This window comes from Scyliorhinus torazame, unplaced genomic scaffold (assembly GCF_047496885.1).
Source record: "Scyliorhinus torazame isolate Kashiwa2021f unplaced genomic scaffold, sScyTor2.1 scaffold_1070, whole genome shotgun sequence".
Classification (NCBI taxonomy): domain Eukaryota; kingdom Metazoa; phylum Chordata; class Chondrichthyes; order Carcharhiniformes; family Scyliorhinidae; genus Scyliorhinus; species Scyliorhinus torazame.
Genome location: NW_027308797.1, coordinates 45,972 through 69,132, shown reverse-complemented (window position 1 = coordinate 69,132; position 23,161 = coordinate 45,972). Strand labels below are relative to the sequence as shown.

Here is a 23,161-nt window from a genome sequence, read left to right as displayed (position 1 = left end):
ACAGCGGATGGGGGGGCGGGGCTACAGCGGATGGGGGGGGCTTTTTACGCTACTTCCGGCCGCGCGCGTCACTTCCCTCAGGGTGATGTCGGCCTGAAGGACCGGGAATCGGAATCCCCCCCCAGTAAGACACGAGAGACCCGGGGGGGGGAGAGGGGAGAGACCGGGGGGGGGGGGAGGAGAGACCCGGGGGGGGGGGGAGGGAGGGAGGAGAGACCCGGGGGGGGGGGGGGGAGGGAGAGGGGAGACACCCCGGGGGGAGGGGAGGGAGGGAGGGGGAGGGGGAGGGGGAGGGGAGGGGGGGGGAGGGGGGAGAGGGGGGGGGAGAGGGGGGGGGAGGGGAGGGGGGGAGGGGGGGGGAGGAGGGGGGGGAGGGGGGGGGGGAGGGGGGGGGGGAGGGGGGGGGGAGAGAGAGAGGAGACCGGGGGGGGGGGAGGGGATGTGGGGAGAGAGACCCGGCCCGGTGGGGGGGGGAGGGGAGGAGAGAGACCGGGGACGGGACGGGAGATGTTTCAGTTGATGGTGTTGGTCATGGTGCTGTCTCTCTGCCTCTCCAGATGCCAGTCGCAGTGGGACCGTACGGGCAGTCACAGCCCAGCTGCTTCAACAGGGTTCGAATGGGCTTCATGATGGGCTGTGCAGTTGGCATGGCGGCTGGTGCACTTTTTGGCAGTTTCTCATGCCTCCGGTGAGTATGATCAATTGTTAAGTGTTTAACTTTGTTTCCTTTCAACACAAATACGAATGAGAGTTTCGTTAGCAGCTGACTATCCCACAAAGAAACCCTTCCAGTATCTGCCAACCACAGTTTGGGTGACCATTGACCACTGGCTGAGCTGAGGCCAGATTGGCCTCCCCTCCACAGATGGAGCAAATCAGATTGCCCAGCACCAACTCCCCCAGAATGGGTTCGATCACCCAATCATCAACACCATGTCAACAAGCTCAGGGAAAGATACGGAGCTTTGGCAATCTTAGACCAGGATGAGCTATATGCAGTCTGGACAACATGGAAAGTCTTTCCCTTCGCTGCCAAGTGGACACCGGACCCTAAAGGGACCAGCTTGATTGTTTGCTGACAGAAATCACAGTTGAATTTTCTAGGCATTTGGCCATGGTCCTGTGCTGAGACTGAGCTTGACCTGCATTCTGGGACAATAGCTGAGTCACTGACTGGTGGATGAAACGTGGTCAAGAATTTCTAGCATATTGCCCAGGTGTCTGTGCCCATTACTGTGGCCATTGGTTAGACTCCCAGCCACATTAGGTTTAATCGTCTTTTTGCTTGGTTTCTAGGCTGGGACTGAGGGGGCGAGAGCTGCTGGGTGGTGTGGGGAAGACCATGATGCAGAGCGGAGCACATTTGGAACCTCATGGCGATTGGAATGGGAATCAGATGCAAACGACCATTCTTCTCTTTCTGCTGAAATTCAAGACTTGCAGATATGTATCACCGGTCTCTGTCCCTTTGATTACCAGCTGTATAATAACGGAGATTAAAGTGTATGATTTACTATTGCATCAAGTTCTGAAAATGGACTGGATTTCTTTCTAACAATAGCTGAAATTCTAAAGAGTTTTTATTGGTAATACAAAACAACAGCAACAAATATCACAGCAAGACGCGTGAATGGATCCAATTAATGGAACAGGGAAACCCTTTGCTTCATAATATTGTAGACGACAGGAACAGAGTTTTGTAGGACGTAGGGCAGAAAGTGAATCCAGAGACTTGATAATGGGGAAACAAGGTGAATTGAACAGGTATTTTGCTTCAGACTTCACTCTATACGACACAAGTAACATCCCAGAAGCAGCTGTAAACCAGGAAATGGAAGGACCATGGGAGCAGAAAAGGCCATTCAGCCCATCGATTCTGCTATTCAATGAGACCATGACCGATCTGGTGAGATGATCCTCAACTCCACTTTCCCACTTTATCCCCATAACCCTCGATTCGTTTACTGATAATCTGTCCTATCTCTGCCTTAACATACTTAAAGATCCAGTCTCTACAGCCCTCTGCGGTAAGAATGCCACAGATTTCACTATCCTCGAGAAAAAAAATCCTCCTCATCTTGGTCTTAAATGGGTGAGACTCCTGAGATTCTCTGCCCTCTGGTCCTAGACTCTCCCACAAGGGGAAACAACCTCTCAGTATCTACCCTGTCAAGCCCCCTGAGAATCCATTATGTTTCTATGGTCACCACACATTGGTTGACTAATGGGCAGCAGACAGTTGACATAAATGGGTAATTTACAGGTTGGCAAGATTATAATCTTTATTGTCACCAGTAGGCTTACATTAACACCTGCAATGAAGTTACTGTGAAAATCCCCCAGTCGCCACATTCCGGCGCCTGTTCGGGTACATGGAGGGAGAAACTCTTTCGGGACTTGTGGGACGAAACCCACGCAGACTCTGCATAGTGACCCGAGCCAGGAATCGAACTTGGGACCCTGGCGCTGCGAGGCAAACCAATGCTGCCCCCTGTAACAAGCGATGCTCCACAAGAGTCGTGCTGGGACCTCAACTGTTTTCACTTTATAGAAATGACTTGGTTGAAGAAATGGTCGCTAAATTTTGCTGATGAGACAAAGACAGGTGGGACCGGAAGAGGACTTAATGAGGCTACAAAGGGAATCTGGAGCCAGAGGACACAGCCAGACCATTTAGGACTGAGATAAGGAAAAATTTCTTCACTCAAAGGGTGGTAAATCTGTGGAGGCCAATTCACTGAATGTATTCAAGAAAGAGATAGTTAATTTTTTACACTTTAATGGCAGCAAGGGGAGATAGCAGGAAATCTGGCGTTGAGATCGAGAGTCAGCTCGGGCCATATAGAATGGCAGAGCTGGCTCGAACAGCTACTTCCTAGATCCCAATGTGTCAGAACAAGTGGAGAAGGCTGTTAAAATGCATACAGAATCATTGGCTTTATAAACACAGGTATATAGAATAGAAGCAAGGGAGTTAAGGTGAATCTTTATTAGTTAAGTCTCATCTGGAGTAATGTGCTCAATTCTGAGCATTCCACTTTAGGAGATGGTCAAGGTGCAGAGGAGATTTAATGGAATGGAACCAGGGATTTCAAACTTCAATATTCTCGAGAAGCTGGAGTTAGTCTCGTTGGAGCAGGGGAGGTGAAACATGTTCAAAATCAGAGTAAATAAGGAGGGTCAGTAATCAGGGGGGCACAAAGTCTCAAAGTACCCTGTAATTGGCCAAAGCAATAGAAGTGACGAGATTTATTTTTCCCTCTGTGTTGTGATGTGGAATTTACAGCCTGACAGATTTTAAAAAAAAATTCAGAGTACCCAATTATTTTTTTTCCAATTAAGGGGCAATTTAGCGTGGCCAATGCACCTAGCCTGCACATCTTTGGATTGTGGGGGCGAAACCCACGCAGACACGGGGAGAATGTGCAAACTCCACACGGACAGTGACCCAGAGCGGGATCGAACCTGGGACCTCAGCGCTGTGAGGCAGCGGTGCTAACCACTGCTCCACCGTGCTGCCCCTGCCTGACAGATTTAATGGTAACATCTGAAAGGGGATTGGATTAACACGGGGTTATGCGGAAAGAGCAGGGGAAGGACAACAATTCTTTCAAAGATCTGGCACATGTTGAAAGTCCTGTGTTGTATGATTCAGATCAAGTTTTGGGAGCGGGGGCGGGGGGAATAGAATTGGATAATTTTGTGTTTGATCAGGTTGGGGGGGGGGGGAGAGAATTGGCCAGCTTTTGGGGGGGGGGGGGGGGAAATTGGCAATTTTTTTGTGGGGGGGAATTGGCCAGTTTTGGTGGGGGGGGGGGGGGGAGAATTGGCCAGTTTTGGTGGGGGGGGGGGGGGGAGGGAGAATTGGCCAGTTTCGGGGGGGGGGGGGAATTGGCCAGTTTTTTTTGGGGGGGGGGGGGGGAATTGGCAATTTTTTTGGGGGGGGAATTGGCCAGTTTTTTGGGGGGGGATTGGCCAGTTTTTTTGGGGGGGGGGGTAAATTGGCCAGTTTTTTGTGGGGGGGGAGAGAGAATTGGCCAGTTTTGGTGGGGGGGGGGAATTGGCCAGTTTTTTTGGGGGGGGGGGGGAATTGGCCAGTTTTTGTGGTGGGGGGGGGAGAATTGGCCAGTTTTTTTTTGGGGGGGGGGGAGAGAGAATTGGCCAGATTTGGGATGGGGGGGGAGAATTGGCCAGCTTTTGGGGGGGGGGGGGAGATAATTGGCCAGTTTCCGGGGGGGGGGGGGGGAATTGGCCAGTTTTGGGGGTGATTGGCGAGATTGGCCAGTTTCGGGGGGGGGGGGGGAGGGTGATTGGCCAGTTTTGTGGGGGGGGGGGGATTGACCAGTTTTGTGTGGGGGGAATTGGGCAGTTTGGGGGGGGGGATTGGCCAGTTTCGGGGGGTGGAGGGAAATTGGCCAGTTTTGGGGGAGGGGGGGGGGAATTGGCCAGTTTTGGGGGGGGGGGGGGGGAATTCGCCAGTTTTTTTGGGGGGGGGGGGTGATTGGCCAGTTTTGTCTACAGTGCACCCCTGCCTGACAGATTTAATGGTAACATCTGAAAGGGGATTGGATTAACACGGGGTTATGCGGAAAGAGCAGGGGGAAGGACAACAATTCTTTCAAAGATCTGGCACATGTTGAAAGTCCTGTGTTGTATGATTCAGATCAAGTTTTGGGAGAAGGAAGGGGGGGGGGGGGGGGGGGGGGGGGAGAGAATTGGCCAATTTTGTGTTTGATCAGGTTGGGGTTGGGGGGGGGGGAATTGGCCAGTTTTGGGAGGGGGGGGTGATTGGCCAGTTTCGGGGGGGGGGGGGGGGAGGGGAGAATTGGCCAGTTTTTTTTGTGGGGGGGGGGGGGGAGGAGAATTGCCATTTTTGGGGGGAGGAGAATTGGCGAGATTGGCCAGTTTCCGGGGGGGGGGTGGGGGTGGTGATTGACCAGTTTTGTGGGGGGGGGGAATTGGCCAGTTTCGGGGGGGGGGGGGAAATTGGCCAGTTTTGGGGGGGGGGGGGGAAATTCGCCACTTTTTTGGGGGGGGGATTGGCCAGTTTTGTCTACAGTGCACCCCAACGGCAGGAACTGACTGAATTGTGGAATCCTCAGTCGTTCATTTCGTGTATATACGAGTGACAACTTCTCCAGAGAGAGCGGAGAAGACCCCACCCTTTTTTCCCATTGTTCGGAGGAGTGGGCATCGCTGGCTTGGCCTGCATTTATTGCCCATCCCTAATTGCCCTTTAACTGAGTGGTTTGTTTGGCCATTTTGTCCACCACATTGCTGTAGGTCTGTAGGCCAGACCGGGTAAGGACGGCAGATTTCCTTCCTTAAAGGACATTAGTGAACCAGATGAGTTTTTACAACAATCGACAATGGTTTCATGGTCATTATTAGACTTTTAATTCCATATTTTTATTGAATTCAAATATTACCATCTGCCCTGGTGGGATTTGAACTCTGGGGCCCCTGAGCATTAACCTGCGTGGCTCGATTACAAGTCCAGTGGTAGCTTCACAGCGCCAGGGTCCCAGGTTCGATTCCCGGCTTGGGTCACTGTCTGTGCGGAGTCTGCACGTTCTCCCCGTGTCTGCGTGGGTTTCCTCCGGGTGCTCCGGTTTCCCCCCACAAGTCCCGAAAGATGAGCTTGTTAGGTGAATTGGACATTCTGAATTCTCCTGTGTACCCGAATAGGCTCCGGAATGTGGTGACTGGGGATTTTCACAGTAACTTCACTGAAGCCTACTTGTGACAATAAGCGATTATTATTATTAACAGTCCAATCAAAGTCATTGACCCAGCCAGCTTTCTAACTGTTGGTAAACTGGACTGTCACTGGTGCTCAACAATAACGCACTTTATGACATGTCTTTGTGACCGAAGCCTGAATTTGCAGACACTGTCCTTTCTCCGCCACTTACATAATGGGGTTCCCTCTCCTGCTTCCCACGGGTCTCTTGACTTCCACTTACCTTGTTGTGCTGTGATATTGCTTCCATCCAGAGGATTGACTATCCCTGGATAATCACTACCAAAGGAGAGACGTTTGATATAGTGGGTCATGTTTATCTGAAGGAGAAAGCAGAATGCATTAAAAATGTATTTCACAACAGGATGCTTTTCTAGATGTGTTTCAGTGAACAGCCATGGAAATGCCAAATGGCTCAATATGTGCATTCTTGATTTTAATCACTCCACCAGTGATGTACATGTCCTCAGGTGCTCAGACTCTGAGCTCTAGAATTCCCTCTCTATACCTCTTCTTCTTTCCTCTCCTCCGTTAACATTCTCCATCAAACTTACTTCTTTGAACAGGTTTTGGTCTCCTGCTCTAATATCCCATTGCTTGGTGTCATGACAAATACCCAGGCCCTGATGGACTTCATCCTCGGGTCATACAAGTGGCTAATGAGATAGTTAATATGTTGATTTTAATTTTCCAAGATTCCCTGGATTTGGTGATGGTTCCATTAGATTGGAAAATAGCAAATGTCACTCCTCTTGAAAAATGGAGACAGATAGAAAGTTGGAAACTACAGGCCAGTTAGCTTAACATCTGTCGCAGGGAAAATGTTCGAAGCCATTATTAATGATGCTGTAGCAGGGCACTTAGAAAGATTCAAGACAGTCGGACAGAGTCAACATTTAGGGCAGCACGGTAGCATTGTGGATAGCACAATCGCTTCACAGCTCCAGGGTCCAAGGTTCGATTCCAGCTTGGGTCGCTGTCTGTGCGGAGTCTGCACGTTCTCCCCGTGTGCGTGGGTTTCCTCCGGGTGCTCCGGTTTCCTCCCACAGTCCAAAGATGTGCAGGTTAGGTGGATTGGCCATGATAAATTTCCCGTAGTGTCCAGGGTTGCCCTTTGTGTTGGGTGGGGTTGCTGGGTTGTGTGGATGGGGTGGAGGTGTTGACCTTGGGTAGGGTGCTCTTTCCATTTTGGCAGGAAGAATAAAAAAGATGATCTAAATGGTGAGAGATTGCAGGCTGAGGTAGAGGGATCTGTGTGTCCTAGTGCATGAATCACAAGCGGCTGGTACTTAGGAAGGATAATAGAATGTTGTAACTTATGGGGAGAATTGATTACAAGTGTAGGGAGGTTATACTTTAATTGTACAGGACACTGGTGATATCACATCTGGGGCAATGGTGTCCTTCTTTAAGGATGGATGTAAATAGGAGTGGCATGTGGTGCAGTGGTTAGCACTGGGAATGCGGCGGCAAGGTTCGAATCCTGGCCCTGGGTCACTGTCCGTGTGGAGTTTGCACATTCTCCCCGTGTCTGCGTGGGTCTCACAACCCAAAGATGTGCAGGGTAGGTGGATTGGCCACGCTAAATTGCCCCTTAAATGGAAAAGAAAAATAATTGGCTACTCTAAATTTATAAAAGAAAGAATGGATGTAAATGTGTTAGCAGTTCGGAGAAGGTTTACCCGACCAATACCTGGATTGGGCAGATTTGTTTTGTGAGGAGAGGCTGGATTCGGCTGGGCTTGTATCGCTGGAGTTTAGAGAGGCGACTTGATTGAAATATGCAAGATCTTGAGGGGTATTGACAGGGTGGATGTGGAGAGGATGTTTCCACTTGTGGGAGAATCGAGAACTAGGGTTCATTTTAAAAATAAGGGGTTGCCTATTTAAGATGGAGGTGAGGATTTTTTCTCTCTCTGAGGTTTGCTAGTCTTCAAATGTTTTGAAGGCAGAGATAGATCTTTGATAAACGAGGTGGTGAGAGGTCATCGGGGTAGGCGGGAGGTTAAATCAGATCAGCCACGATCTCCTTGAAAGGCAGAGCAGACTAGAGGGGCTGAATGGCCTCGTCCTGATCCACATGGGCAGCATGATAGCACAGTGGTTAGCACTGTTGCTTCACAGCTCCAGGGTCCCAGGTTCGATTCCCCGCTGGGTCACTGTCTGTGCGGAGTCTGCACGTTCTCCCCGTGTCTGCGTGGGTTTCCTCTGGGTGCTCCGGTTTCCTCCCTCAAGTCCCGAAAGACGTGCTGTTAGGTGAATTGGACATTCTGAATTCTCCCTCTGTGTACCCGAACAGGCGCCGGAGTGTGGCGACTAGCGGAGTTTCACAGTAACTTCATTGCAGTGTTAATGCAAGCCTACTTGTGACAGTAATTTTTTTTATTTTTAAAATAAATTTTGAGGAACAAATTTTTTTTTTCCCAATTAAGGGGCAATTTAGCGTGGCCAATCCACCTACCCTGCACATCTTTGGGTTGTGGGGGTGAAACCCACGCAGACACGGGGAGAATGTGCAAACTCCACACGGACAGTGACCCAGAGCCGGGATCGAACCTGGAACCTCGGCGCCGTGAGGCCACAGTGCTAACCACTGCGCCACCGTGCTGCCCCCTTGTGACAGTAATAACGGTTATTATTATTATTATTATTAAGTGGCGATGCTGAATTCCAGACGGTCAGTCTCAATAGTAGCCTCAGAAGTTTGATGAAATTAACGGTTCACGGCAAGACTCAGGTACAGGATGGGGAGAAGTTCAGGGCATTGGGCACAATCCAAGAATGGTGTGGTTTTTCAGTCAGCTTGCAAGAGACTCTGCTCAACATTCCTGAAACTTAAGCAAATGCAGAGAGGCTTAGGAACAGTCCAGTCAGATCATTGCCGATCTTCACCGTTGTACCATATCTCCTCAGAATCTTTACCGAACAAAAATCAATCGTTGCCCTGGAAACTGATATCCACCTTTTTGAAGGGCTGTTGGTAAAGTTCTAGATTCTCACTATTCTTTGAGGCCTCACCTCTGAATAACAAACTGTTAATTTTAAGGTTATGTCCGCTTCTGGGTTCTGCCATCAAAAGGAGTTTCCACTTATCGAGCTTCTTAAATTCATTAGCATTTTTAAAATTTAACTCTTGGGATGTCATAGAATCATAGATATCATAGAATTTACAGTGCAGAAGGAGGCCATCGAGTCTGCACCAGCTCTTGGAAAGAGCACCCTACCCAAGCCCACACCTCCACCCTATCCCCATAACCCAGTAATCCCACCCAACACTAAGGGCAATTTTGGACACTTAGGGCAATTTAGCATGGCTAATCCACCTAACCTGCACATCTTTGGATTGTGGGAGGAAACCCACGCATACACGGGGAGAACGTGCAGACTCCACACAGACAGTGACCCAAGCCAGAATCGAACCTGGGACCCTGGAGCTGTGAAGCAATTGTGCTATCCACAAGGCTACCGTGCTGCCCCTTATCAGTGACCACCATGTCAGTGGTGGTTAGCATTGTCCATCCCTAAATGTGCTGGAGAAGGTGGTGGTGATCTGCCTCCTTGAACAGTCCATGTGGTGTAGGTACACCCACAGTGCTGCTAGTGGTACATTGGCGAGACAATGCAGACACTCCAACAACAGATGAACGGACACTGCACAACAGGCAGGAATGTTCCCTTCCAGTCGGGGAACACTTCAGCAGTCAAGGACATTCAGCCTCCGATCTTCAGGTAAACATTCTCCAAGGCAGCCTTCAAGACACACGGCAGAATCTGGTAGCCATGTTCAGCACATATGAGGATGGCCTCAACCAGGATCTCGGGTTCATGTCACATTACACGTAACTCCCACCATACTGCCCAAGTCTGCAGAATTCCAACTGTCCTGGCTTGGGACAATTCACACCTCGATTACCTGTGATTATCCCTCACTCCACTCCCACTCACTGTCCCTGTAAAGATTCGTTGACCTGTAAAGACTCACATTCCATATCTTATAATTGTGTCTCTCCTATCCATGCTCTGATTGTGAATCTGCCTCTACTTCACCTGATGAAGGAGCAGTGCTCCGAAAGCTTGTGATTTCAAATAAACCTGTTGGACTTTAACCTGGTGTTGAGAGACTTCTTCCTGGCTCTTCGAAAGTGAAACATTTTCTCTGTTCATTATTTGTGGAGACGGCAAACTGTTCTTTATAAATGTGTTTTATGATTTCAACACAAAGCAATTTTAAGGAAGATACTAGACTAATTGGAGTTGCGTGATGTACTGTCTAAGGTGTAACATGAAGTCAGTTTATAATACGTTAAACAAAGGTTTCAGTTTCGGAGCCATGAGGTCATGTTGCAGCTGTACAAAACTCTGGTGCAGCCGCAGTTGGAGTAATGCGTGCAATTCTGGTCGCTGCATTATAGGAAGGATGTGGAAGCATTGGAAAGGGTGCAGAGGAGATTTACCAGAATGTTGCCTGGTATGGAGGGAAGATCTTATGAGGAAAGGCTGAGGGACTTGAGGCTGTTTTCGTTAGAGAGAAGAAGGTTAAGAGGTGACTTAATTGAGGCATACAAGATGATCAGAGGATTAGATAGGGTGGACAGTGAGAGCCTTTTTCCTCGGATGGTGATGTCTAGCACGAGGGGACATAGATATCAGACAGATGTCAGAGGTAGGTTCTTTACTTAGAGAGTAGTAAGGGTGTGGAATGGCCTGTTTGCAACAGTAGTGGACTCGCCAACATTAAGGGCATTCAAATGGTCATTGGATAGACATATGGACAATAAGGGAATAGTGTAGATGGGCTTTAGAGTGGTTTCACAGGTCGGCGCAACATAGAGGGCCGAAGGGCCTGTACTGCGCTGTAATGTTCGATGTTCTATTGCAGCGATACCTACATTGTCCAATCCAAAGGTTTGCAGGTCATGAACTGAGAGAGAAAAGGGGAGAAAAAAGATGAATTAATTAAAAATAGGAGTTAATAACTTACTGGGCTCTTAATTACTGCTACTGTTACCGCTGTAAACTGTGATATTACCAGACTACCAAACCAGGAGCTTGGAGTAATAATGCAGAGACATGAATTCAGATCTCACCATAGAAGCTGGGAAATTTTAATTCAGTTAATTAAATAAATCAGGAATGAAAAGCAAATACAATATAAGTAATGGTGATCACTTATCCAGTTCACCAAAGTCCTTTCTTCCTTAGGGTCTATATACAATTCCAGATCCACAACAATGTAGTTGCCTCTGAAATAGCCGAGCAAGTCAAACCGCTACCACAAAGTACAAGAATGAAAGTAGATGGAACACCAGGCAACGACCTCAGCACGGGACACGGCAAAGGAACGTCCAACTCAGTCAAACACTTGGGGGGCTTGTGCCAAAATTAGGAGAGTTAACACTGAGTGTGATTCAGTGTTGTTGGGTGACATGACTACTCTGCTAAATGGCACAGAACAGACCTACTAGCTCAAACCGGAGCATCCATGAGGTGCTGTGGATCATCAGCAGCAGTAAAATTATATTAAACCACAATCTGCAATCTCATAGTTGCAGATTGCTCACACTGTCATTACCATGAAGGGAGGACAGTTCAGTGAGGAGGCTCCATGAACAACCCGTCAATGACGAGGGAAGCCAGCACGTCACAAGACAATGCTGCAGCATTTACAACCATCGTCAGCCAAATGGGCCGAGCACATGGTGCCTCTCAGACTCTTTCTGTTTTTCACCACCTCGCAATTCACTCTGCAGAAAACGGGATTAATTGCCTGTGATATCAATAAATGTTTGAAGGCCCACAATAGAGAAAGGGCCACACCCAACAATATCCTGGCTGTGGTGTTGAAGAACGGTGCTCATGAACTAGCTGTGCGCCTAGCCAAGCTGTCCCACGACAGCTACAGCATTAGCATCTACCCAACAATGAAAACCACCCAGATATGTCCTGTCCACAAAAGCTACGACAACACCCGACCATCCACAAGTGATGGAAGGAGTCGTTGACAGCATTTATCAAGCAGAACTTACTCTGCAATAATCTGCTCACTGCTGCACAGTTTGGGCTTCACCAGGGCCATTTGACTCCCGATCTCATTACAGCCTTGGTCCAGACAGGGTCACAAGAGCTGATGATGCTGGCATTGGACTACAAGAGCTGAATGGCAGAGGTGAGGAAAGGTGAGTGACTGTCCAAGGCAGCACTTGACAGTGGCATCAAGGAGCCCAGCAAATGGGGGGGGGGGGGGGGGGGAAACTTCCAGTGGAATGAGACAGACCGAGCGCAAAAGTGATTGGAGAGCAGTGGTTTCTGGGTCAAACTCCTGGAACTCCTCTCCTACCTGCACTCTGCGTGTCTATCTTCACCACATCGACTGCAGTCATTAAAGCTGGTGGTTCATCACCAACTCTCAAGGGCAAGTAGGGATGGGCAACAAATGCTACCCTAGCCCGCTCACATCCAAGGGGAATATCTAAAAACCTGATTTACTAAGAAACAATTATCTTCAATAAAACATAAGGATGGTTACTAAAATCTTCTGCAGAGTTAATTATCCAATGACCTAGCGGGATCTCGACCAGTCTGGTAACCAGTGTCCAATGACCTAGCGGGATCTCGACCAGTCTGGTAACCAGTGTCCAATGACCTAGCTGGATCTCGACCAGTCCTGGTAACCAGTGTCCACTGACCTAGCGGGATCTCGACCAGTCTGGTAACCAGTGTCCAATGACCTAGCGGGATCTCGACCAGTCTGGTAACCAGTGTCCAATGACCTAGCTGGATCTCGACCAGTCCTGGTAACCAGTGTCCACTGACCTAGCGGGATCTCGATCAGTCCTGGTAACCAGTGTCCAATGACCTAGCGGGATCTCGACCAGTCTGGTAACCAGTGTCCAATGACCTAGCGGGATCTCGACCAGTCTGGTAACCAGTGTCCAATGACCTAGCGGGATCTCGACCAGTCTGGTAACCAGTGTCCAATGACCTAGTGGGATCTTTACCAGTCTGGTAACCAGTGTCCAATGACCGAGCGGGATCTCGACCAGTCCTGGTAACCAGTGTCCAATGACCTAGCGGGATCTCGACCAGTCTGGTAACCAGTGTCCAATGACCTAGCGGGATCTCGACCAGTCTGGTAACCAGTGTCCAATGACCTAGCGGGATCTTGACCAGTCCTGGTAACCAGTGTCCAATGACTTAGCGGGATCTCTACCAGTCTGGTAACCAGTGTCCAATGACCTAGCGGGATCTCGATCAGCCTGGTAACCAGTGTCCAATGGCCAAGCGGGATCTCGACCAGTCTGGTAACCAGTGTCCAATGACCTAGCGGGATCTCGACCAGTCCTGGTAACCAGTGTCCAATGACCGAGCGGGATTTCGATCAGTCCTGGTAACCAGTGTCCAATGACCGAGCGGGATCTCGACCAGTCTGGTAACCAGTGTCCAATGACCTAGCGGGATCTCGACCAGTCCTGGTATGGGCGCCACGGTGGAACACTGGTTAGCACTGTTGCTTCACAGCTCCAGGGTCCCAGGACAATTCCCTGCTGGGTCACTGTCTTCGTGCGCAGTCTGCACGTTCTCCCCGTGTCTGCGTGGGTTTCCTCCCACAGTCCCGAAAGATGTGCTTGTTAGGTGAATTGGACATTCTGAATTCTCCCTCTGTGTACCCGAACAGGTGCCGGAATGTGGTGACTAGGGGGTTTTCACAGTAACTTCATTGCAGTGTTCATGTAGGCCTACTTGTGACAATAATAAAGATTATTATACAATGACCCAGCAGAGGCTAGACCTGTCCTCATAACCAGTGTCCAATCACCAAGGTGATTTTTAAACAAATGTCTTTCTTTCAAATGGAAAGGTAGCTGTTTAATTAATTTACAGAAGCAAACTAGTTACTTTTGCAGCCATTTTAAGAGTTATTTCATATCCAATATTCTCTGCTGCTAATATCATTCAACACATGCATGGATATTCCTGAAATCAGGCATCAGCAGCAAAAGCCACAGCATTAGTAACAACACTGGCAAAACAGTCCGAGAAATCACGGTTAGAAACTGACTCGAGATCCTTCTCCCATGCCTCACCCAGGTACAGCAGGCTAGGGGTTATTGATGACCACCGACTGAAACTAAACTCAAATTAACCTGATGAGTGAGCTCAGCACAGGCAGTAACTTCAAGATGCTGATCTGGTAAAAGCCCAAACGTCCTGCAAGGAAGTGAAGCAGAGACTTGGATCCAGCCAGACTCCAACACACCAGTCGCATGGTTCCATTGGGCAGTACTGCCCAGATTCTGGCAATGTCAATATTAACCAATACCCACTGAGGCAGTGAAAGGAAGGGGGGAAATTGGAAAGCACAATGAAGTTGTCCCTTGATGAAGAGGGAGTGGCTTTGACAGTCAGTGTAATACACAGTAACACAGCAAGTCAGACTCCTCCACCTTCTGCAATTACAGAAGCGAGGCAAGTTGATGAAATTTGCAGATTAAAGCTAAACTCAGTGTTGTGAGACAAACACAGAAACAACAATAGACGTGAACGGCCAGAACCTCAACTTAACTGGTTTGCTTCAACACAATCTGCAAAATTCGGAGAATCAGCCCTGGCTGTTGTGATGCACATTATTATCTCACAGTGCCAATCCCAGTGTGACCCGTCCCCACCAGTACTGTACCCCAGTGTTAAACAGTGACAGACCCGTCCCCACCAGTACTGTACCCCAGTGTTATACAGTGACAGACCCGTCCCCACCAGTACTGTACCCCAGTGTTATACAGTGACAGACCCGTCCCCACCAGTACTGTACCCCAGTGTTATACAGTGACAGACCCGTCCCCACCAGTACTGTACCCCAGTGTTATACAGTGACAGACCCGTCCCCACCAGTACTGTATCCCAGTGTTATACAGTGACAGACCCGTCCCCACCAGTACTGTACTCCAGTGTTACACAGTGACAGACCCGTCCCCACCAGTACTGTACCCCAGTGTTATACAGTGACAGACCCGTCCCCACCAGTACTGTACCCCAGTGTTAAACAGTGACAGACCCGTCCCCACCAGTACTGTACCCCAGTGTTAAACAGTGACAGACCCGTCCCCACCAGTACTATACCCCAGTGTTATACAGTGACAGCCCCAGCCCCACCAGTACTGTACCCCAGTGTTATACAGCGACAGACCCGTCCCCACCAGTACTGTACCCCAGTGTTATACAGTGACAGACCCGTCCCCACCAGTACTGTATCCCAGTGTTATACAGTGACAGACCCGTCCCCACCAGTACTGTACCCCAGTGTTATACAGTGACAGACCCATCCCCACCAGTACTGTACCCCAGTATTATAGAGTGACAGACCCATCCCCACCAGTACTGTATCCCAGTGTGATAGTGACAGACCCGTCCCACCAGTACTGTACCCCAGTGTGATACAGTGACAGACCCGTCCCCACCAGTACTGTACCCCAGTGGTATACAGTGACAGACCCGTCCCCACCAGTACTGTACCCCAGTGTTATACAGTGACAGATCCGTCCCCACCAGTACTGTACCCCAGTGTGATACAGTGACAGACCCGTCCCCACCAGTACTGTACCCCAGTGTTATACAGTGACAGACCCGTCCCCACCAGTACTGTACCCCAGTGTGATACAGTGACAGACCCGTCCCCACCAGTACTGTATCCCAGTGTTATACAGTGACAGACCCGTCCCCACCAGTACTGTACCCCAGTGCTATACAGTGACAGACCCGTCCCCACCAGTACTGTACCCCAGTGTTATACAGTGACAGACCCGTCCCCACCAGTACTGTACCCCAGTGTGATACAGTGACAGACCCGTCCTCACCAGTACTATAACCCAGTGTTATACAGTGACAGACCCATCCCCACCAGTACTGTAACCCAGTGTTATACAGTGACAGACCCGTCCCCACCAGTACTGTACCCCAGTGTGATACAGTAACAGACCCGTCCCCACCAGTACTGTATCCCAGTGTGATACAGTGACAGACCCGTCCCCACCAGTACTGTACCCCAGTGTTATACAGTGACAGACCCGTCCCCACCGGTACTGTACCCCAGTGTTATTCAGTGACAGACCCGTCCCCGCCAGTACTGTACCCCAGTGTTATACAGTGACAGACCCGTCCCCACCAGTACTGTACCCCGGTGTTATACAGTGACAGACCCGTCCCCACCAGTACTGTACCCCAGTGTTATACAGTGACAGACCCGTCCCCACCAGTACTGTACCCCGGTGTTATACAGTGACAGACCCGTCCCCACCAGTACTGTACCCCGGTGTTATACAGTGACAGACCCGTCCCCACCAGTACTGTACCCCAGTGCTATACAGTGACAGACCCATCCCCACCAGTACTGTAACCCAGTGTTATACAGTGACAGACCCGTCCCCACCAGTACTGTACCCCAGTGTTATACAGTGACAGACCCGTCCCCACCAGTACTGTACCCCGGTGTTATACAGTGACAGACCCGTCCCCACCAGTACTGTACCCCGGTGTTATACAGTGACAGACCCGTCCCCACCAGTACTGTATCCCATTGTTCCAGTTATAAACCTGTCCCTATCAGTTTCGCACCTGCGGTATACAGTGGAGATCTGTACTGACTAGTGCTGTGTCCTAGTACAGTAACTCCAGCTTGGACAAAGAGTCATCCAGTCTCAAAATGTTAACTTGCTTTTCTCTCTCTCTCTCTCTCTCTGGAGAGAGAGAGAGAGAGAGAAAAGCAAGTTAACATTTTGAGACTGGATGACTCTATCACACTATCACACTGGGATACAGTACTGGTGGGGATGGGTCTGTCACTGTATAATACTGGGGTACAGTACTGGTGGGGATGGGTCTGGAGAGAGAGAGAGAGAGAGAGAGAGAGAGAGAGAGGCTGTCGGACCTGCTGAGATTGCCCAGTATTCTCGGGTTTTGTTTCAGATTCCAGCATCTGCAGTAATTTGCTTTTACGCTGCAATATTGTACCTGAGTGCTGTACAGTGTCAGGCCTATATCCCAGTACCCCAGTGTTAGACAGGATCTTCTCCCAGCTTCTCTCTTAAGAGTCATTATTGCTCCTGCTGGTGATTTTCAGGTCAATGACACAATAAAATTAATCTACCTACCCATTTATCTTTACTGAATTACCATCACATGTCGATTCATGCAACATTGTGATTAACACATAGCACGCGCTGGAACTAAACAGAGCAAATGGGCTTTAGCAGAAAGGCATTCACAGGCATTCCAGCAAAAGATGTGGAGAACTAAGGCAAGTAGAAGGGAATGGAATTGAGAATTAGTCACTTACTCTCAACAGCATGGACTGCAAGGAAGAAAAGAAACAATTTTTAAAAGTAGGGAAGTATCACAGAGCAATCACACAGAAAACGCGACTATATCTTGGTAAATGAAGGCAGATTCATACAGGTGTAAAAATACCTGAAAATGTCCAGCCTCAGCAGCTTGGACCATATTGCCAAGTCCATATTTAATATGCATCACGGTAATCCTTTTCTAAATATACTTCCTTCTGTGTCCACCCCAGGGAAAAAAAACACTGCCCAACCTTTAGCTCTCCATTTCGCAAGTTATTTCTACACTGTCGATTGGTTCAATCACACCCTCACTTCCACTACTGATGCAGTCATCCCCAGTAAAATATTTACTCTGTTTAAATCTGCTTGCTTCTCCTGATACTGCCCACATCTCCACTCCCTAAAGTCCAAGGGTAAACTGACTTGAAAGGATATAGCAGACAACTGCTTTAATCGTTTGCCATCAAACGTGACTGGACTACAGTCTTGTCGCTAAAACGTCCCAGTATTGCAAGGTCAGCCAGGAATGTAAGTATTCCCCCTCGCCCTGAACTCGCAGATTTCTCTAGTTTCTCACCAATCTCCGTTCGTGATCTCTACAAAAGGTCGTCTGATCCACGAGACATTTCCTGCTCTCTTGATCCTATCAAACAGCTTCTTCTAATTTCAAAGTTATCCAATATTATAAATGGTCGTCTCTCCTCAGGTGCTGTTCCCTTCTTCAAATCTGCCATCACCACCTCTCTCTCTCTCTCCTCCCATCAAAAGATCCAGCTCTGAACTCTTCCTGAAAACTAGCACTCCATCTCCAACTTTTCTTTCCTCTCCTCACTCTGCGAATGTGCTGTCATCTCCTAAATCCATATCCATCTTTCCAAAGCCCCATCTTTGAACCTGCCCCGGTACATAAAACAGCCCTTATCAAAGTCACAAATGGCAACCTACGTGTCTGTGACAACGGCAAACTATCCCTCCTTATCCTGTCTGCAGCCTTTAACATTGCTGCCCAGACCACCCTCGTCCAATATCTTTCATCTTGCTGTTTGGACTGACTACACTTCCCCGTTTCCAATCCTCTATCCAATCATAGCTAGAAACCTCTCTGTAAGGTCTTCTCTTCCCACTGCCACACCAATCCTTCTGGTGTTCCCCAAAAATCTATTCCTAGGCGCCTCTTATATCCCATCAATATGGTTCTCCACAGCAACATCAAACACATCAGGTATACTGACAACACCCAACTCCAACATTCTGCTCTCTCATTTGGCACTTTGCTCACCTGCATAGACAAAATGTCCTAATTAAGTATTGGGAAAGCCAAGCCCCCCGATACCAACTCCTTCCTTCAACCCGGCAACTCTTGGAGGCTGAACAGACTGGTCACAACTTCAGTGAGCTATCGGACCCCAAGGTGAGCATACGAACCAAGACTGCGATCTCTGCAACATCGCTCACCTACACCTGTCTCCGCTCAGCTGCTAAAACCCTAATTCATGCCCTTCTTACTTTTACACACAAGCTCACCCAAACTCTGCTACAATATCCTATCTCGCATCAAGTCGCGCTCGCCCGCCCAGCTCTCCGCCCGCCCGGCCCTCTGCCCCTCCGCCCGCCCGGCCCTCCGCCCGCCCGCCCGGCCCTCCGCCCGCCCGCCCGCCCGGCCCTCTGCCCGCCCGCCCGCCCGGCCCTCTGCCCGCCCGCCCGCCCGGCCCTCCGCCCGCCCGGCCCTCCGCCCGCCCGCCCGCCCGGCCCTCCGCCCGCCCGGCCCTCCGCCCGCCCGGCCCTCTGCCCGCCCGCCCGGCCCTCTGCCCCTCCGCCCGCCCGACCCTCCGCCCGCCCGGCCCTCCGCCCGCCCGCCCACCCGCCCGGCCCCCCGCCCGCCCGGCCCTCTGCCCGCCCGCCCGGCCCTCTGCCCGCCCGCCCGGCCCTCTGCCCGCCCGCCCGGCCCTCTGCCCCTCCGCCCGCCCGGCCCTCCGCCCGGCCCTCTGCCCGCCCGCCCGGCCCTCTGCCCGCCCGCCCGGCCCTCTGCCCGCCCGCCCGCCCGGCCCTCCGCCCGCCCGCCCGGCCCTCCGCCCGGCTCTCCGCCCGCCCGCCCCTCTGCCCGCCCGCCCGGCCCTCTGCTCGCCCGCCCGGCCCTCTGCCCGCCCGCCCGGCCCTCTGCCCGCCCGCCCGGCCCTCTGCCCGCCCGCCCGGCCCTCTGCCCGCCCGCCCGGCCCTCTGCCCGCCCGCCCGGCCCTCTGCCCGCCCGCCCGGCCCTCTGCCCGCCCGCCCGGCCCTCTGCCCGCCCGGCCCTCTGCCCGGCCGGCCGGCCCTCTGCTCGCCAGGCCTGGCATGGATAGAGGATTGGTTAGCCAACTGGAAAAACAGTGGGTATAAATGTGTAATCTTCGGGTTGGCAAGATGTAACGAGTGGAATGCCATCGCGGTGGCCAAACTATTTACATTTTATATCAACGACTGGGATGAAGGGAAGTCACAAAACCTGCTGATTACACAAAGATGGATCGGATGGATGTTGTAAAGAGGACACAGAGTCTGAAAGGGTAGCTTAGATAGGTTAAGTGAGGGGAAACATTTGCCAATGGAGGGTAAGGTGGGAAAATGTGAACATTGGCAGGAAGAATAGAAAAGCAGAATATTAAATAAATAGAGGGAGGGTTAGCACTGCTGCCTCAGGGGCAGCACGGTGGCGGAGCGGTTAGCACTGCTGCCTCACGGGCGGTACGGTGGCGGAGCGGTTAGCACTGCTGCCTCAGGGGCGGTACGGTGGCGGAGCGGTTAGCACTGCTGCCTCAGGGGTGGTACGGTGGCGGAGCGGTTAGCACTGCTGCCTCACGGGCGGTACGGTGGCGGAGCGGTTAGCACTGCTGCCTCAGGGGCGGTACGGTGGCGGAGCGGTTAGCACTGCTGCCTCAGGGGCGGCACGGTGGCGGAGCGGTTAGCACTGCTGCCTCACGGGCGGTACGGTGGCGGAGCGGTTAGCACTGCTGCCTCAGGGGCGGTACGGTGGCGGAGCGGTTAGCACTGCTGCCTCAGGGGCGGCACGGTGGCGGAGCGGTTAGCACTGCTGCCTCAGGGGCAGCACGGTGGCGGAGCGGTTAGCACTGCTGCCTCAGGGGCGGTACGGTGGTTAGCACTGCTGCCTCAGGGGCAGCACGGTGGCGGAGCGGTTAGCACTGCTGCCTCAGGGGCGGTACGGTGGTTAGCACTGCTGCCTCAGGGGCAGCACGGTGGCGGAGCGGTTAGCACTGCTGCCTCAGGGGCGGCACGGTGGCGGAGCGGTTAGCACTGCTGCCTCAGGGGCGGTACGGTGGCGGTGGTTAGCACTGCTGCCTCAGGGGCGGCACGGTGGCAGAGCAGTTAGCACTGCTGCCTCAGGGGCGGTACGGTGGCGGTGGTTAGCACTGCTGCCTCAGGGGCGGTACGGTGGCGGTGGTTAGCACTGCTGCCTCAGGGGCGGCACGGTGGCGGAGCGGTTAGCACTGCTGCCTCAGGGGTGGCACGGTGGCAGAGCAGTTAGCACTGCTGCCTCAGGGGCGGTACGGTGGCGGAGCGGTTAGCACTGCTGCCTCAGGGGCGGTACGGTGGTGGAGCGGTTAGCACTGCTGCCTCACGGCGCCGAGGGCCCGGGTTCAATCCCGGCCCTGGGTCACTGTCCGTGTGGAGTTTGCACATTCTCCCCGTGTCTGCGTGGGTTTCGCCCCCACAACCCAAAGATGTGCAGGGTAGGTGGATTGGCCACACTAAATTGCCCCTTAATTGGGGAAAAAAAATAATTGGGTACTCTGAATTTATAATAAATAAATGGGGAGAGATTGAAGAACTCTTGCGGTGCTGTGGTATCTGGGTCTTTGTTCCATAAATCACATAAGGTTACTATGTAGGTATGGCAAGTGATTAGCAAGGCAAATAGATGTTGTCATTCATTGTAAGGGGAACGGAATATAAAAGTACAGATATTTGACAGCAGTTGTACAGAGTATTGACAAGACCACACCTAGAGGATGTTTAAGTTTTGGTCTCCCTTTTAAAGGACAAAACTACATTGGAAGCAATTCGGAGAAGGTTCCGGGGCTGGGCTGGGGTGGGGTCTGGGGGGCTTGGGGCTGGGGGCGTACCTTATGAGGAAAGGTTGGACGGGCTGGGCCTGTATCCATTGGAGCTCAGAAGAGCAACTTCCGATTTCGTTGGAACATCTAAGATTTTCCAGGTACTTGGGAGGGTGGATGCTGAGGGGTATGTCCCTTGTGGAAGACACAATAATTAGGGCTCCCATTTAAAATGGAGGCAGAGAGAATTTTGTTTGCGAGGGTTGAGGGTCTGTGAAACTCTCTTGCCCCAGAGGGATGGAGGCTGTGTCATTGGAAATCTCAACGGCAGATTCTTGACTGACAAGGGAGTCAAAAGTTATTGAGGGGAGGTGTGATGTGGTGTTAGGGCCACAATTAGATCAGCCACGATCTTATCAAAAGGAGCAAGCTCGAGGGGGCAAATGGCTCCGAATTTGTCTGTTTGTATAACCTACACTGGCTCCTGGGGTAGCAATGGTTCAATTTGAAAATTATCATTTTGTTCTAATCCAGCCATAGACTCGCCCTTCCTCATTGCTCTAAACTCCAACACTCTGAAATCTCTGTACTTCATTCCAACCTCTAGTCAAGTGCATTCCCAATTTTAATTGTCCCACCACCGGCAGAAGCACCCCTAGGTATCACGGCCCTGGACTTGAAATTCCGTTCCCAATCCTCTCTCTGTGTCTCTCAAAACGTGACATAATATCTTCCCTGCAACCCTCCGCCACCTTCCCTGCGACCCTCCCCCACCTTCCCTGCGACCCGCACATCTACACACGTCTCCCACCCCAACAAACTTTGGGAGAATTTGATGCTTCCTCTTACCATGGACGTGTGATTGCTGAAAGCTTTTCCCAGGAGCGAAGTGGAAATTCCCAGCCACCTGATCAATGAGAAACAGAAAGATAGGAGCTAGTGGGGAAAACATCACTGACATTAACCACAAGCACTGCAGTGGCCATCCCGAGTAACCGACATCTCCCACAGACTCACCTTATTGACCTCCAGGAATCCGTACACCTGGCAGCCCTCATTCTTCTGTTCCTGTAATTTCTGGGTGAATCCTTCTCTCATGCACTGCTCAATGGTGTCTGCGTTCTTGAATGCCCAACCTTTCCGTCTATAGGCCTCGCGCACATCAGCACACGTGTTACAGCACCTGGACAGAAACAGCCAGCACGTGTTACAGCACCGCCACAGAAATTCAACACGCTTGTTACAGCACCTATACAGAAACAGCCAGCACGCGTGTTATAGCACCTGTACAGAAACAATCAGCACGCGTGTTACATAAGAACATATAAGAACATAAAAACTAGGAGCAGGAGTCGGCCATCTGGCCCCTCGAGCCTGCTCCACCATTCAATGAGATCATGGCTGATCTTTTGTGGACTCAGCTCCACTTTCCGGCCCGAACACCATAACCCTCAATCCCTTTATTCTTCAAAATACTATCTATCTTTATCTTAAAAACATTTAATGAAGGAGCCTCTACTGCTTCACTGGGCAAGGAATTCCATAGATTCACAACCCTTTGGGTGAAGAAGTTCCTCCTAAACTCAGTCCTAAATCTACTTCCCCTTATTTTGAGGCTATGCCCCCTAGTTCTGCTTTCACCCGCCAGTGGAAACAACCTGCCCGCATCTATCCTAGCTATTCCCTTCATAATCTTATATGTTTCTATAAGATCCCCCCTCATTCTTCTAAATTCCAACGAGTACAGTCCCAGTCTACTCAACCTCTCCTCATAATCCAACCCCTTCAGCTCTGGGATTAACCTAGTGAATCTCCTCTGCACACCCTCCAGCGCCAGTACGTCCTTTCTCAAGTAAGGAGACCAAAACTGAACACAATACTCCAGGTGTGGCCTCACTAACACCTTATACAATTGCAGCATAACCTCCCTAGTCTTAAACTCCATCCCTCTAGCAATGAAGGATGAAATTCCATTTGCCTTCTTAATCACCTGTTGCACCTGAAAACCAACTTTCTGCGACTCATGCACTAGC

At 51.0% G+C, this 23,161-nt stretch overlaps 1 protein-coding gene and 1 pseudogene across 1 annotated transcript in view; one reads left to right on the top strand and one right to left on the bottom strand.

Annotated features, from left to right (window-relative positions):
* The first annotated feature begins 33 nt into the window (after positions 1 to 33).
* LOC140406993 (reactive oxygen species modulator 1-like) lies at positions 34 to 1,427 on the top strand (annotated as a pseudogene).
* A 4,384-nt stretch (positions 1,428 to 5,811) lies between these two features.
* The window catches only part of LOC140406994 (endoplasmic reticulum-Golgi intermediate compartment protein 3-like), a 55,942-nt gene continuing 38,592 nt past the window's right edge, over positions 5,812 to 23,161 (bottom strand). Inside the window, exons 5-9 of the mRNA XM_072494798.1 lie at positions 22,146 to 22,311; positions 21,978 to 22,035; positions 17,073 to 17,087; positions 10,633 to 10,664; positions 5,812 to 6,063 (exon numbers count right to left, since the gene is read on the bottom strand). Of these exons, the coding sequence (XP_072350899.1) occupies positions 5,827 to 6,063; positions 10,633 to 10,664; positions 17,073 to 17,087; positions 21,978 to 22,035; positions 22,146 to 22,311 (508 nt within the window). The 3' untranslated portion in view covers positions 5,812 to 5,826. The remainder of the gene's footprint in view (positions 6,064 to 10,632; positions 10,665 to 17,072; positions 17,088 to 21,977; positions 22,036 to 22,145; positions 22,312 to 23,161) is intronic.